The sequence below is a fragment of the Myotis lucifugus genome, unplaced genomic scaffold (genome assembly GCF_000147115.1).
Source record: "Myotis lucifugus unplaced genomic scaffold, Myoluc2.0 scaffold_38, whole genome shotgun sequence".
Classification (NCBI taxonomy): Eukaryota; Metazoa; Chordata; class Mammalia; order Chiroptera; family Vespertilionidae; genus Myotis; species Myotis lucifugus.
In genome coordinates this window covers 8,559,106-8,573,946 of record NW_005871086.1, presented here as the reverse complement: position 1 = coordinate 8,573,946, position 14,841 = coordinate 8,559,106, and the positions used below count along the sequence as shown (strand labels likewise).

At 41.0% G+C, this 14,841-nt stretch overlaps 1 protein-coding gene across 1 annotated transcript in view; it reads left to right on the top strand.

The window, feature by feature from the left end:
• Positions 1–1,033: 1,033 nt before the first annotated feature.
• The window catches only part of FSIP1 (fibrous sheath interacting protein 1), a 171,500-nt gene continuing 157,692 nt past the window's right edge, over positions 1,034–14,841 (top strand). The window contains exons 1-4 of the mRNA XM_023752850.1: positions 1,034–1,137; positions 4,339–4,471; positions 9,270–9,456; positions 12,892–13,046. Coding sequence (XP_023608618.1) covers positions 4,346–4,471; positions 9,270–9,456; positions 12,892–13,046 — 468 coding nt within the window. The 5' untranslated portion in view covers positions 1,034–1,137; positions 4,339–4,345. The remainder of the gene's footprint in view (positions 1,138–4,338; positions 4,472–9,269; positions 9,457–12,891; positions 13,047–14,841) is intronic.

The window sequence follows — 14,841 nt, the reverse complement described above, 5'->3', positions numbered from 1 at the left end:
AATGTGAGAGGAAAAGAAATTGAGGATGACGTCAAGGTTCTTGGTCTGAGTCTGGCAGGACGGAGTTACCATTTACTGAGATGGATTAAGAGGTGGTGGTGGTGGTGGTGGTGGTGGTGGAGGGGACGTGGAGAAGACTGATTTTTGATGTGAAGTTTGAGATGCTTCTGACATCTAAGTGGAGATGTCTAAGTTGCCAGGTCACAGTCAGATACAACAGCGTGGAGTTCAGGGGAGCAGCCTGGGCTGGCGATAGAAATGGAGGGTTAGCAGCACATGGGCGGCATTTACAGCCAGCACTGCCCTAGAATGTAGTTGTGGTTTTTGACGAACTCACTTAACCTCTGTCTATTTACTCTGCTGAAAACCACTTGAAGAATCCACATCCTACCACCCAAAACAACGAAGATAAAGGGGCCAAGTATGTGAAAATCCCTTGCAAACTGTAAAGTGCTGCTCAGACTGGAAAAAAAAGCAGGTATTTCACGGTACCGGGGATGAAGAAAATCAGTGTTTGGACTAAACCAAAGAATCTTCATGCACTGACAGTGACAGAAACCACAGATATCACTTTTACCCTTTTTGGGCTGTAGCCCTATTTGTGCAATTACTAATGTTTCATTTATACGGCACCCAAACTTTACCAAGAACTTCACACACATGATCTTTTGGAATTATCCCCATTTTACAGAGGAGGCAACGAGCTCAGAGAGGGTGACGGACCTGCAGGGCCGGCACCATATGGCGAGCCAGGGCCGGAGCCAAACAAGCACCCAGACATCCCTGTTCCGAGTGCAGCCTCCATACGGACAAACCATTCCCCACCCACGATGTGCTCCGGAAACACGAACGAGCCAATGGAGCTGCCCAGCTCCTCGCTGTCCCGCCCCCACGTCTCAATGCTGGGTGGTACGGCCCTTTCCTGTTATCGCGAGACTGGGCGCGGCGTGACTCGGTTGCCAGGGGAACAGCGTTCTCAGCAGCAGGAGGGCTTTGGACCCGCCACTCCTCTCAGCTTCAGAGTTGTTAACTGTGGTGACAGGAAGGACCTCCTTGTTTTTGGGGGGACAGTGGGTGACGCTGCGAGCGTCCGTGGCGTGCCTCTGAGCGACTAGTTCCCAGAGTCGTCTCGGGCAGGTGAGGAGCCGGCTCGGTCGCCCCGCCACCAGCCCACGCGGAGCGCAGCAGCGTCGGTCCGGCCACCGGCCCGGAGGCCTCGGGCTGCAGGGAGAGGGGCCGGGCCTGGGGGAGGGCGGAGGCGGGGAGGGCGTGCCTGGGAGTCTGACCCACAGCCTAGAATTTATATTAAAATCAATCATCAGCCACTTAAAATAGACCATAAATGACCAAGAATGCAAATTGGCATTTCAACGGAAAAATAAAAAAAGGTGGCCAGCGAACATTTAACTAGAGGCTCAACTTCTCTCATAATTCAAGCAAAGTCAGTCAAACTCCAGATATCTTTGGGCACTTACCAGATTGACAAAGATGAAAAAGCTTTGACGTTAACCATTGACCCCATTCCGATGCGGGGGAAACAGACTTCCATCTCATCATAACTTGGTGGCAGTAGTGTGGTTTGGTACAGTGTTTTTGGAGAACAGTTTGGCAGACTACCAGAATTTGAAACGCAAATGTTCTTTGACTAAGCAATTCTCATTGATCTTCGGGATATATAAATATAACAAGACAAAAATTTGTAAGAGAGGTTAACTTAAAATTGAGTTATACTTTATATACGATAAAAATCACCCTTTTAATGTGCAGTCCAATGAGGTTTGACAAACACAATTGCCACAACAATCAAGATACAGAACAATTTCCCCCCAAATCCCCTGGTACCTTTTGTAGTTAAACCCTCCCCCTTCCAGGCCTGGCAACCATTTCCCCTAAAGTTTTGTGTATTCCAGAAGGTCCTATAATTGGGCAAACATTATGGAGTCTCTTGAACCTGGCTTCTTTCAATTTAATGCAATGCAGCTGAAATTCCTCCATGTTTTGTATCAGTTGTTTGTCCCCTTATATTGCTGGGTAGTATTCATTTGGATGGATGTACCACAGTTTGCTTATCTGTTCCCTCATTGAGTGACATTTGTTAATCCTCATCGGAGGATATTTTTTCCATTGATTTTTAGAGAGAGAAGAAGGGAGTGGGGAGACACACACAGAGAGAAACATCTTTGTGAGAGAGATACATCCACATATGTCCCCAACCTGCAACTGGGGTACGTGCCTTTGACTGGAATCGAACCTGAGACCCTTCAGTCCTCTGGCCAACGCTCTAACCACTGAGTAACCGGCTATGGCAGTTGAGCAACATTTGGATTGTTTCCAGTTTGGGGCAATTAATGAAGCTGCTATAAACATTCATGTACAGTTTTTGTGTGTGAAACATATATTTCTTGGGTAAACATCTAGAAATGAGATTGTGGAATCATATGGTAAGCGTATGTTTAGCTTTATAAGAAAATGCCAAGCAGTTCTATAACACGGTTGTCCTGTTTTGAATTCCCACAACCAATATATGAAAGTTCCAGTTACTCCCCAATTTTGTCATTTAATTGCTTTCTTTTTTGTACAGTGCTTTATTTTTCTTGTGGAATTTCTATGTGGCTATTGAGGTTTATTCTCAAACACTCAAATACATCTGTGAGATCCTAATTCAATGCCCTTTGTCCATACTTTTTTTCTATATGGCCAAATTCAAAGATTGCCAGTTACATTCCCACTCACCCTGGGAAGTGTACTTTATATAATTTATTATTTTCAGGAGCAAAAATAATAGAACAGACCTATTTCTAAAGCAAATTGAAAGATTTCTGGAGCTTTATAACTGATCCATGTCACTGACGGCTCCCTGGGCCTCACCCTTCACTGACATGTATTATACTAGCTCTGCACATGCTTCCATCTCACTGCTCTTTCTATAAGCTGCCATAAGTCTCCCTGACAAGCTGCTTAGGGCATTTACAAGACATTTGACCTTTCAGTGCCTTATGCTTTTTGATTGTGACATGACTGGCCAGGGTAATCCGTCATCCCACAATAATAATGTCAGTGCCTTCCTGAGCGAGCCAAAACCCTTTTGCAGAGTTGAATAACATTGAGACCAATACCCTTTTCATTTGCTGAGATGGAAAGACTTGACCTACTGGTTCCTTAAGCACCAGCTTTGGCACACTGAATGGTTGGGGGCTAAATCATGTTATCCCTCTGTCTGCCTTGGAGAAGCATCAGGTTGTTTATGTTTGTGCTTCTGCCTGTGTCCAGAACTTCCCTGGACTCTGCCTGTGCTGTTTAAACAACAGAGAATGACGAGTCATTTTGTAGGACAAGGAAAGGACTTTGTTAACACTTGCTGAGCCAGATGCAATTGCTTTTCTTCATTCTGTTATGAGAGAAGTGGTTTAATTCATAATTGATAGGAATTTAGGAAAGGATTTGTTGGAAGATTTCCACATATAAAGCTAAGTATGGAGAAGGCAAAACTGGAACTCTCCCTATTCCTTTCATTTTATTCAGTATGCATGACATCCTCACATTCCTGACCAAATCTGGGCTGGTCCTGAATAACGGCACAGAGTCAATGTGCAAGCAGTACCCAAGTCCTCCCACTCGTTTAAACCACCCTGCCTCATAGTTCCTGCTTCAGAAAGCAGCACTGGGAAGAGAGCAGCCAGAGTGGTGAGAGGCCTGTGGGTGGTGACACAAGAAAAATAGTTTAAGAGACTGTCGATGTATAGCCAGATAATGAAAGTTTGTCCCAGTACTTGAAGAAGTAGGTTTTGTTCTCTGTTGACTCAGAGGGCAGAAGTAGTGTCATGGGTTTTAGAAGGGGAGGGTTGATAGATAAAGAGCAGTGACCTGGAGGTAGGTACTCCATGAAAATACAGCACCAAGGAGGAGAGGAGAAATCAGAGCTGAGAGGGAAGATAAGGCTGAGAGGGAAGACTGGGATAAGGCAGGCAAAACCAGAAGAAAGTAGAGGCCTTAGCCAATCATTACGACAAAGCATGACTCTTGGCTGAGAGGTGTGGTGCTTCATGAGTGTATTCTCAGTTCAAGGACACAGTAATATCTCTCAGAGTACAGGAAGCCATCAAGATGGCATTCACCTCTGCATTCTTTTTTAGCCACTTTCAGAATCTAACATCTGAGGCAGCGTTTTCCACCTACAGTGAAATAAAATCTAATGATCCACAGACACAGACGTCTTTCATGAAATTAGGGTAGTGTGACTTTGGTAGCAACATAATTCTTATAACAAGGCCATGAATTGCATATTAACACTAATGAAACAAATACACATCATAACTTGCTTTAAAATTTTTGTTTCAGGATATCAATGGATATTATAAAGGGGAACTTAGATGGGATTTCAAAACCAGCCTCCAATTCAAGAACACGTCCTGAGAGCAGGTGTTCAAATACTTCTTTGGAGGTGCTCTCACCAGAGCCAGTGTCCTTAAAGGTACTTTGCTGTTTAGAAATGATTTAAACTCTGATAAATAAAAATTGTTGCTAACATCCCATTTTAAGGTAGTTCTTTTGGTTGTGCTGGGAGCACACAGATTTCTTGGACTTTACTTTAGGTCATTTTTTTTTTTTTTTAATTTTTTTTTTTTAAATATATTTTATTGATTTTTTACAGAGAGGAAGGGAGAGAGATAGAGAGTTAGAAACATCGATGAGAGAGAAACATCGATCAGCTGCCTCCTGCACATCTCCTACTGGGGATGTGCCCGCAACCAGGTACATGCCCTTGACCGGAATCGAACCTGGGACCCTTCAGTCCGCAGGCCGACGCTCTATCCACTGAGCCAAACCGGTTTCGGCTACTTTAGGTCATTTTATATGAAACTAGAGGCCTAGTACATGAATTCATGCACCAGTGGGGTCCTTTGGCCTGGCCTGCGGGATCGGGCTGAAACCGGCTCTCCGACATCTCCCGAGGGGTCCCAGATTGCAAGAGGGCGCCGGCCAGGCTGAGGGACCCCACTGGTGCATGATTGGGGCCAGGGAGGGACACGGGAGTTTGGCCAGCCAGGGAGGGACCATAGGAGGGCTCCAGGGCATGTTTGGCCCATCTTGCTCAGTCCAGATTGGCTGGACCCCAGCAGCAAGCTAACCTATCAGTCAGAGCATCTGCCCCCTGGTGGTCAGTGCACATTATAGCGAGTGGTTGAGTGGCCTTAGCATATCATTAGCATATTACGCTTTGATTGGTTGAACAGCCGACCAGACGACCCGACACTTAGCATATTAGGCTTTTATTATATAGGATACTGTCGCCTTCTTTATCTCTCTTTCCTCTTCCTCCTCCTCCTCTTTTTTTTTTTTTAAAGCTGTAGTCATGGGTTCAAATTGGGTTCTGCTGACCACATTTTATGTGATTTTGGGAAAATTACTTTGACTCTCTGTGCTGGTTTTCTCATCTGTTCAAACCTCATAGGCATGTTTTAAGGATAATATTTAAAGTTCTTAGAACAGTGACTAGCACCTAGTAAGTATTCAATACTTCATAGTTATTGTTTTAATTCCTTTTTCAATTCTCACCAAGGACATGTTTCTATTGATTTTGGAGAGAGAGAGGAAGAAAAAGAAAGGCGAGAGAGAGAGAGAGAGAGAGAGAGAGAGAAAGGGAGAGAGAGGAGCATCAGTGTGAGAGAGAAACATCGACTGGCAGCCTTCCATATGTGCTCCCACCAGGAATCAAACCCGCAACCTCTTTGGTGTACGAGATGCTCCAGCCAACTGAGTCACCCATTTGGGGGCAGGTCTCAATTCTTTAACTCAATTGGTCAGTCCTTTCTGTGTTATTCATAGCATTCCGCATTTAGTGTGGCACATAGTAAGTATTCATAAAATATGTGTTCAATAAATTTAGAATGAAGCTTTTCCCTCTCTGTTTAGGTAGGGTAATATCCAAAAACCTGATAAAATTTAGAGTAGCATAGAATTAGTATTTCTGCTTATATATTCGTGGGTGATTTTTTTTTTTGTAAAGCAGCAACTTTACAAATATTGACACAGGTTTTAATACATAGATTAATATTACTTTGTTCAAGACTTATTTAAAAGAAAAATATCAATGGTCACTTTAAGTAAGATTTTAATTGAACCCAATAAGCTACAGTTAACTCTAGAATATTTATTATCAAAAGGAAAGCCTCCTAAAAAATTGTGATTTGTGTTAATCAAGTTCCTGGAAAATAAGTAAGGTCCATCTTAGATTGGGGAAGGAAGCCACAGGTATATTACATGTTGACTGCTGATTGCAAATGATTCAGTGTCTACGAAACCTTATATTTTGTCTGAATAATAAATCCTGGAGTTTTTATTAGTTTATTTTTCAAATTTGGCATTTATTGATATGTTGCCAAAATTTTTTGTATGGCAGAAAATGAATTTAAAATGCTATATTTTTAATGAAATTTCTTTAGTAATAATAGATTTCTCATTCTAAAATTTTTGGTTTATTTTTGCTTATGAATATTTTTCGTAAAAATCCCATATCTTTCAGGTAGGGAATCTAATTGTCAGGAAAGGTTTTTATAGGGTATTTACTTTTCCTGGGACTAACATGCAGGTATGAGGTGGGGGACATGGAGAAATGAAAATTGGAGCTGGAATGTGGCTTTGAGAATGAAGAAGAAAGGAAAATCATGCACATAGGCCACAGGGTAGAAGAGCAGGAGGGTCAGGAACAGAGAGACTATCAGGAATGAATGGGCTGGGGAAGATGGATGGGGAGCTATGGGTAAAATTGTGAAGTGGACAAAGTTAGCCTTTTGTTCTCCAGTTTCATCTTTTTGCCTTATTAATTCCTGCTCATTCTAAGAGGATCATATGTGATGATACATGTGAAAGGTCTTTGTATGTCCTGAAGTGTGTTATCTCAGTATATTGCTATATCTCGTTATCTTTTGTATATTCTATATTCCTCTCTATAAAAACCCATTCTCAGGGTAAGGTCAGCTAAATTCATTAATACCATGATATAAATGACTGACAAGGCCCATGTGACCTTTCCCAGCAATTTCAGCATTTTCACAGAAAATCCTTAAGGATTTACTGGATATTAGGGAATTTCAGGTTTTACCTGGCCTTTGACAGAAGTATGTTTTTGGAAGGGAACCCTCTTTAACACCTCTGAGGTTACATAAAGTAGGCATTGTTTTGTTTATAAATTGGGTCTCCACTAGTTTCATTCTATACCAGATCCGTTTTCTTTTCTGTTAAATCAGGTAGCAGTGCCTTCACCATAGGGTCATTGTGTGGAGAGAAGGAGGCAGTGTGTGTACAGTACGTAGCACAGGACATGGCTAATAGTAATTCACCAATAAATGGTGGCTATGATCATTATACCACTGACTCAGTTCTGCTGGGATTTATGTACCAGATCAGGTGAACAGAGATGCTCCTACACCACCAACCTTCTGCCTTGGAGATTCTCAAGGAGCACAGATTACAGTAGGGGAGCTTGATCACATGGGTGTAGAGAGAGCATAAAACCCTCCAAGGACTGAGCCCTGAAGGACTGGAGCAGACCATTGGGAGGGAAGAGGTACTCCTCTCAGAAGTGGCTGGTGCTCTTGCCCAGCCCCCGAAGTGGCTCAGTTGGTTGAGTGTCCTCTGGTGCACCTAAGGGTTGCTGGTTAGATTCCCAGTCAGGGCACATGCCTGGGTTGTGGGTTTGATCCCGGTCAGGGAGCATGCTGATCTATGTTTCTCACATCGATGTCTCTCTCTCTCCTTCCTCTCTCTAAGCATGTCTGTCCTTCATATGCCTAAGCATGCCTTCAGGTGAAGATTTTTTTTAAAAAAGTGGCTGGCTCTCTTTCCGAGGTTGTGACCCTCCCTTGGGCTGAGTTCATTTCCACTATGACTCTCCCTGCCACGTGCCCTGTGACCCCTGTTTTCTCCTGACTCAGCCATGGATGTCTTTTTTTGTTCTCTCAGGAAAACACAGCTGCACCAAAGTGGTGTTTTCAAAGTGAATGTCGCTAAAATGGAAAGAGAAACCATAATGAAATAGAAAAACTGTGAATAGCATAAAAATAATCACCAAAGCACATGGTTCTGACTTGAATTTCATTAAAAGTACATTTCAATTCAGCCTGTTTACTTTTCAGCTGTTCAATAGCCACATGTGGCTATTATATTATACTAGAGGCCTGGTGCATGAAATTCGTGCATGGGGGGGGGCGGTCCCTTAGTCCAGCCTGCACCCTCTCCAAACTGGGACCCCTCGGGGGATGTCTGACTGCCTCTTGCAATCCAGGACTGCTGGCTCCTAACCGCTCGCCTGCCTGCCTGATCACCCCTAACCCCTCTGTCTGCCTGCCCGATTGCCCCTAACCACCTCTGCCTGCCTGCCTGATAGCGCCTAACTGCTCCTCTGCTGGCCTGATCGCCCCTAACCGCCTCTGCCTCGCCACGCACCTGGGACCCAGGATTCCCTCTTCCAGCCGGTCACAGGCACCAGGGACCCAGGCTTCCCTCCCTCTGGCCGGCCGTAGGCACCTAGGACCCAGGCCAGCTTTGCCCGGCTGGCCGCAGCCACAGGGGACCGTGGGCGGATGGCTTTGCCTGGGCTGCAGCCTTAGGCGCCTGGGACCGCGAGGCGGGTGGCTTGTCCCTCTCCCAGGCTGCAGCCGCAGGCACTGGTGCCCGGGACTGCAGTGTGTGCGGCTTGTCCCTCTCCTGGGCCGCAACCCCAGCCGCTGGCATCTGGGACCGTGGGGTGTGCGGCTTGTCCCTCTCGTGGGCCACAGCCTGGCTGGTCACCATTCCGCTCTCCTGAGCTCATTTGTACCTGGCTGATCCCCATTCCTCTCTCCACAGTGTTGAGTGTCTGAGCTGTTAGGCGTGATGACCATTTGCATATTAGCTCTTTATTATATAGGATTGGACAGCACAGCTCTAGACCTTTAACTCATCTGCTGAGTATAAGCTCAGGGAGCAGGGACCAGAATGCCTCGTTCCCAGAACCTGGCAGAGAGCAGTTCTCTTCAGGACTGATTCCTGACTTTTCTCCGTTATTGCTAGAAATTGCTAGAGAATGGTGCATATTTCTTTGGTGCAGATTGTTATTAAATTGTGTAGTTAAATTACATTTAATTAAGAAGTGTTATATTCCTAGAATACTTTAATACTAGTCTATGTGTGTCCCCACATATACTTCCGTTATCTAAAATAGTTTAGAAACTCAAAGTTTAAAACAATACATTATTTTTGAAAAATGTTTCCTTGGAAATAATTTTTAGATTGATACTGCAATCAAGTTGAACTCTGATCAAGAGAGCCACTCAGAAAGCAGTAATACAGAGGGAAGTAGAAACAATAAGGACGATAAAGGAGAATATTACTCTGAGAATAATATAAAACTGGCTAAAGAAGGGTCAGATGAAGATTTGAACTTGGTTCAACATCAGATAATTTCTAAATGTTCAGGTAGGTGATTGGCTAATGATAATTATAGATGTTAAAATATTAGAATTAGATATGTTTCTTATCAGCTAAGTAGAAATAAATAATGAGTTATTTTTTGTGTGAACAATCAATCATAAGTGATTATTTAGAAGAATATTAGGAGTCCTTAAGTACACTTAGAAAAATAATAAGATATGTCATTTAATAAAATTGTTTTATTTCTGCATTTTATTACAGGAATTATTGATCTTTTTGATGACTAAAATTGTACAACAAAATGTATCATGTAATTTATAAATACTTTTTAGGGATAATCCCACTTGATCTTACTAATTCTTGGATTTTAAAAGACTCCTTTTTTCATGGTTATTAAATTAATACTGGTCAGAATGAATTAGAACAGCAGTTCTCAAAATGTGGTCTTGAGAGCTCTGGGTGTCTCTAGGCCCCTTTCAGGAGCTCTGCAAAGTAAAAACTACTTTCATCACAATATTGACATAATATATTAGTAATATAGTTTATCATAATACTGAAATAATCAATTTGCCTTCTTGCCCACTGAATGGACATTTGCACCGATGGTACAAAAGCAGTGTAGGTAAAATTGCTGGTGCTTTAGCAAGGCAATGGCATAAATTTGAACCAAGGCAATGGCATCAAATTGCACTATTAGTCATTATATTCTTCATGACCAGGCACTGGCAGAAAAAAGAAATAGCCAGTGTCACTCAAGAATGTCTTTGAAGCAATAAAAATTAATAATTTTATTAAACTTTGACCTTTGAACACACATCTTTTAATATCTTTTGTGGTAGAATGGGAGGTACATATAAAACAATTCTGCTGTATTAGTATACCAAAATGTGAAGGTTGTGCTGAGGAAAAGTACTTGTGTGATAGTTTGAGAACTGACGTGGCCACTTTTTAAATGGAACACCATTTTTACTTGAAAGAATGACCGACAGAAAATCTATTATCCTTCAGACTTGGGTATTTGGCATTCATTTTTAAAAAAATCACCTGGCTGGTGTGACTCAGTGGTTGAGTCTTGGCCTATGAACTAGGAGTTCAGGGTTGGATTCCTGGTCAGGGCACATGCCCAGATTGCCAGTTCGATCCCCAGTGGGGGGCGTGCAGGAGAGAGCTGATCAGTGATTCTCTCTTATCATTGATGTCTCTATCTTCTGTTCCCTTCCTCTCTGAAATCAATAAAAATACATTTTTTTAAAAAAAGAAATGAGCCTGTTACCTCAAGGAAGACATCTGACAGTATTTTTTGTCAATGATAAAATTTGAGCTTTTAAGTGAAAGGTGGAATTTTAGAAAACTTATGTATGTCCATGTGAGCTTGACAACTTCCTAATACTTAGACTTTTCTGAAAAAAAAAAAAATTGGTGGCCATCTTCACAAATGTGATTTTTTTTATGTATACTGAAATGTGTTAACATTTGAAGGTCTACATAATTCAGTGAACCACTGTTTTCCAACTGACCAGTGCAGGGTAAAAGACCCATTTAACATGAAAGATAGATCCATGGATTTTAATGGAACAAATATAAAAAGTTCACTAATATGGTTACAGGTTTTACATTACAACTAACCTTTTAGAGACCACCCCTTGTTAAATTTTTACATAGTGTCAGAGAAGAATATCCACCATTATCTGAAAAAGCTATTAAATTTCTCTTTTTCTTTCCTACTATATGTCTTGTGTGGCCAACTTTTCTTTGTGTACTTTAACTAAAATGATAGATTGCTCTAGATTGACTTGATTTCAGCTATCTTCTATTAATCCAGATATTAAAAAATTAAAACAATGCTATTCTTCTCAGTATTTTTTGAAAAATATAGTTATTTTTAAAAAAGTATTACATTTATGTTAACATATAATTAGTAATAACATATTTATTTAAAAATGAATAAATGTTTACAATATTTTCAGTTTTGATTTCTAATATTGTAACTATCAATAGATATAACTCACATCAATAAAAGCTACTTTGGATTCTGAGTAACTTTTAAGGCTGTAAAGCAGGAGTGGGGAACATCTGCCCACGGGCCATGGAAGGCCCATGAAATCATTTGATCTGGCCCTGCCAAGGCATTAGGGGTGAGTTAATTAAATGTTTGACCAAATATAAGCAGGCTAATTTTTAAGTTGATAATTGTGTATGGCAAATGATGTTATAAATATCCAAATGACACTTGGCAGAAAAAAGGTTCCCCACCCCTGCAAGAGAAGGTGAGATTCATAAACTGAAAACTGCTGAGTTCGTATAAATTTGGAATGATATTAGCTCTCAAAGTAAGGCCAGGTGATTCAGGATTATAGTCATCAGGAAACAGGTATTGTAGTTGAGATGAGCTGTAACCCAGTTTACATTGTATTTAATGTTGTTTCAGTACTGCATGATGAGTTACTTCAAAATGCCTGCTCTATAGACCACCTCTGTACATGGAGCCTGAGCATGCTAGGATTTGCGGCTGGGAATTAGAACTAGGGGCTATTGCATTTGAAGTACATACGCATAAAAATGTGCAGAGCCTCCTTATTAATATGATCAGTATTCTTTTTGGATAAGCTTATTCCCTCTGAAAATGTTTTAATTTCCTTAAAGAGGAAGTAATATACATTATAGAAAAACATAATTGAACTCTTTGGATTTTCAAAAGTTGCAAAATTTGGCCTTTCTTAGCATAATATGCCATTTCTAATGATCTAAACTAGGGTGGCTGAGCCTTCAGAGTTTGAGCAGTTATGCTCATTGCCAGATGATCATCTTTCATCAGACTTCACAGAGGAAGTAACTTAAAACTTGAATGATGAAAATTCTATAGAGTCCCTAATTTCAAATAAGTTACTTCCAATTATCCACGACTCAAGAACATTTTTAGGTGCCTCAAGAAAATCGAACAAGTGGGAAGGGCATAGGTAAAAGGTGTCTGGTTACATGGAGTACTTTTCTGTATTAGTTTCTATATGTTGGAACCATTTTGTGTCAATAGTATGACAAGTTCCATTTCACTGTATCTATAGCGTACATGCCTTCTCTCTCAATTAGTCTGAAGCAGCTTTAAGATAGGGTTTTTGTATTATTCCTTATTTGTTAATTATATGAATATAGAAGGTATAGTAGAATAAAGGAGGAAGAATTTGGGAATTAAAATCACACAAGACCCACTTCTGGACTCAGTGCTGTAATATATTAGCTATTTAAAAGGATCCAGTTATCACAGCTGTAAAATAGATATACATGTCTATTTCACAGGATTTTTAGATAATTATGTGAAAAACTACATGTGAAAGCACCTATGAATCAAGATACTTGACTCAATGTTACTTATTACGATCAGCCATAAATATTTGTTGAATGAAAGAAGAAATAGTAAAAACAAAACAAAGCTTTATGGTTTTTTTAAACTTCAAGCTTATTCCTACTTTCAACACAATATAGATGAACCCAAATTAAAAGAATTCGATTCTCAACTTCAAGATGCGATTCAGAAGATGAACAGGCTTGATAAAATATTGATGAAGAAACAATATAGAGAAAAAGAAGTTAAGAAGCAAGGTCTAGAAATGAGAATAAAGCTATGGGAAGACCTTAAGGTAAGAATTATATAAACACATGCTGACATGTAAGAAGCCATTTCCTCTGTGATAAGTAAGAAGAGCACAGACTGTGGTAGTTATTAATGTGGTCTGCTTTTATTGATTTATTTTGTGGAGGAAGGTAACTTTTCAGCATTCCAGATTTTAGGCACTGCATTGGCACTGGTGTGTTCATTCCCCACCAACAGCCCAGTAGGCATCCTGTTTCTAATTACTATTTGAGTAAACGTTTGTGACCAACAAGTGAGGAAGTCATTTCATATTCTGGTCAAGATCTCCTCAGGAAGTTTTAAAGTGCTTGAGGTCTGGGACCACCTCTCTTTGCTTCTGTCTCAGTATTTTTAGTGCTCGATGAACTTTCCTTGGCTTTCTCGGACCTCTTATTCTCTATAGTATTGAGGGGCGGATATTGACCAGATATTGGCACTGACTTGATATATAGCTGTTGGCTTGCACTTAATTTTCCCTCTCAAAGGAGAGAACTTTTAGGGTAAGGAACATTGAAATAACTGGTTGTTTTTGATAAATTTCTCCTTGATCAAATGAGGTAACTTCAGAGGAAATTTTCCTGACAATAATATGAATAAACAACATGGTAACTAAGAATATATTTTTATAAGTTCCCAGGAAGACCACTGGGATGGAAAGAAAGGAACCTACAAAATGCAGTGCTTTAAACTAGAGAAATAATTAGTGTAAATTTTAACAGAAAAAAATTTACCTATCACTTATTCCTGTTGAATTTCAAAGCAGATTTTTTACTTGCTTGGAAACAAGAATTACAACTGGAAACATAATAAAATACAGTAGTAATCTTGAAATGTCCTGAAATTGTAATTTGATAATGTACTTTTAGGTTACTCATTAGTTAAAGAAATATTAAACAGAAACTTAAGTAAATTTAAGTAAGGTAATCCTATGTAATAAAAACCTAATATGCTAAGTGTCTGACCAGTTGCTATGGCGTGCACTGACCACCAGGGAGCAGACGCTCAAACTGGTAGGTTAGCTTGCTGCTGGGGTCTGGGATCCGGACTGGGTGAGATGGGCTGGACATGCCCTGGAGACTTCTCGTAGTCCCTCTCCGCTGGCCAACCTTCCAAGATCCCTCCCTGGCCATTCCTGATTGGCCCCAATCGGGACTGGGTGAGAAGGGCCGGGCACGCCCTAGAGCCCCTCTGTAGTCCCTCCTTGGCCCCGATCATGACTGATGGGGTCCCTCAGCCTGGCCTGCGCCTTCTTGCAATCCGGGACCCCTTGAGGGATGTCAGAGAACCAGTTTATGCCCAACCCCCTCAGGCCAGGGTGAGGGACCCCACCAGTCTACAAATCCATGCACTGGGCCCCTATTTATGATATAATGTTGGACCTTATATCTGACTCAGTTTGGGAATACTTGACAGAATTTTGTGGGAACAGGAAACATTAATAGAATTCCTAATTAAAGGAATAAAAATGACCTAAATCTTATTGTTTGTATGTACAAGATTGGAAACCAAGTTGAAATTTAACAAAATGTCAATGTTGCTTTCTTTTTTTTGTTAATCCTCACCCGAGGATACTTTTTTCATTGATTTTTTTAGAGAGCGTGGAAGGGAGAGGAAGAAAGAGAGAGAGAAACATTGACGTGAGAGAGACACAGTGATTGGTTGCTTCCTGCACGTGAGATTAAGCTTGCAACCCTTCAGTCCTTGGGCCGAGGCTCTAACCACTGAGCATCAGCAAGGGCCGATGTTGCTTTCTTTTCTCATATTTAAACTTTAATTTCTCTTTCATTAGTCTGCAAAACATA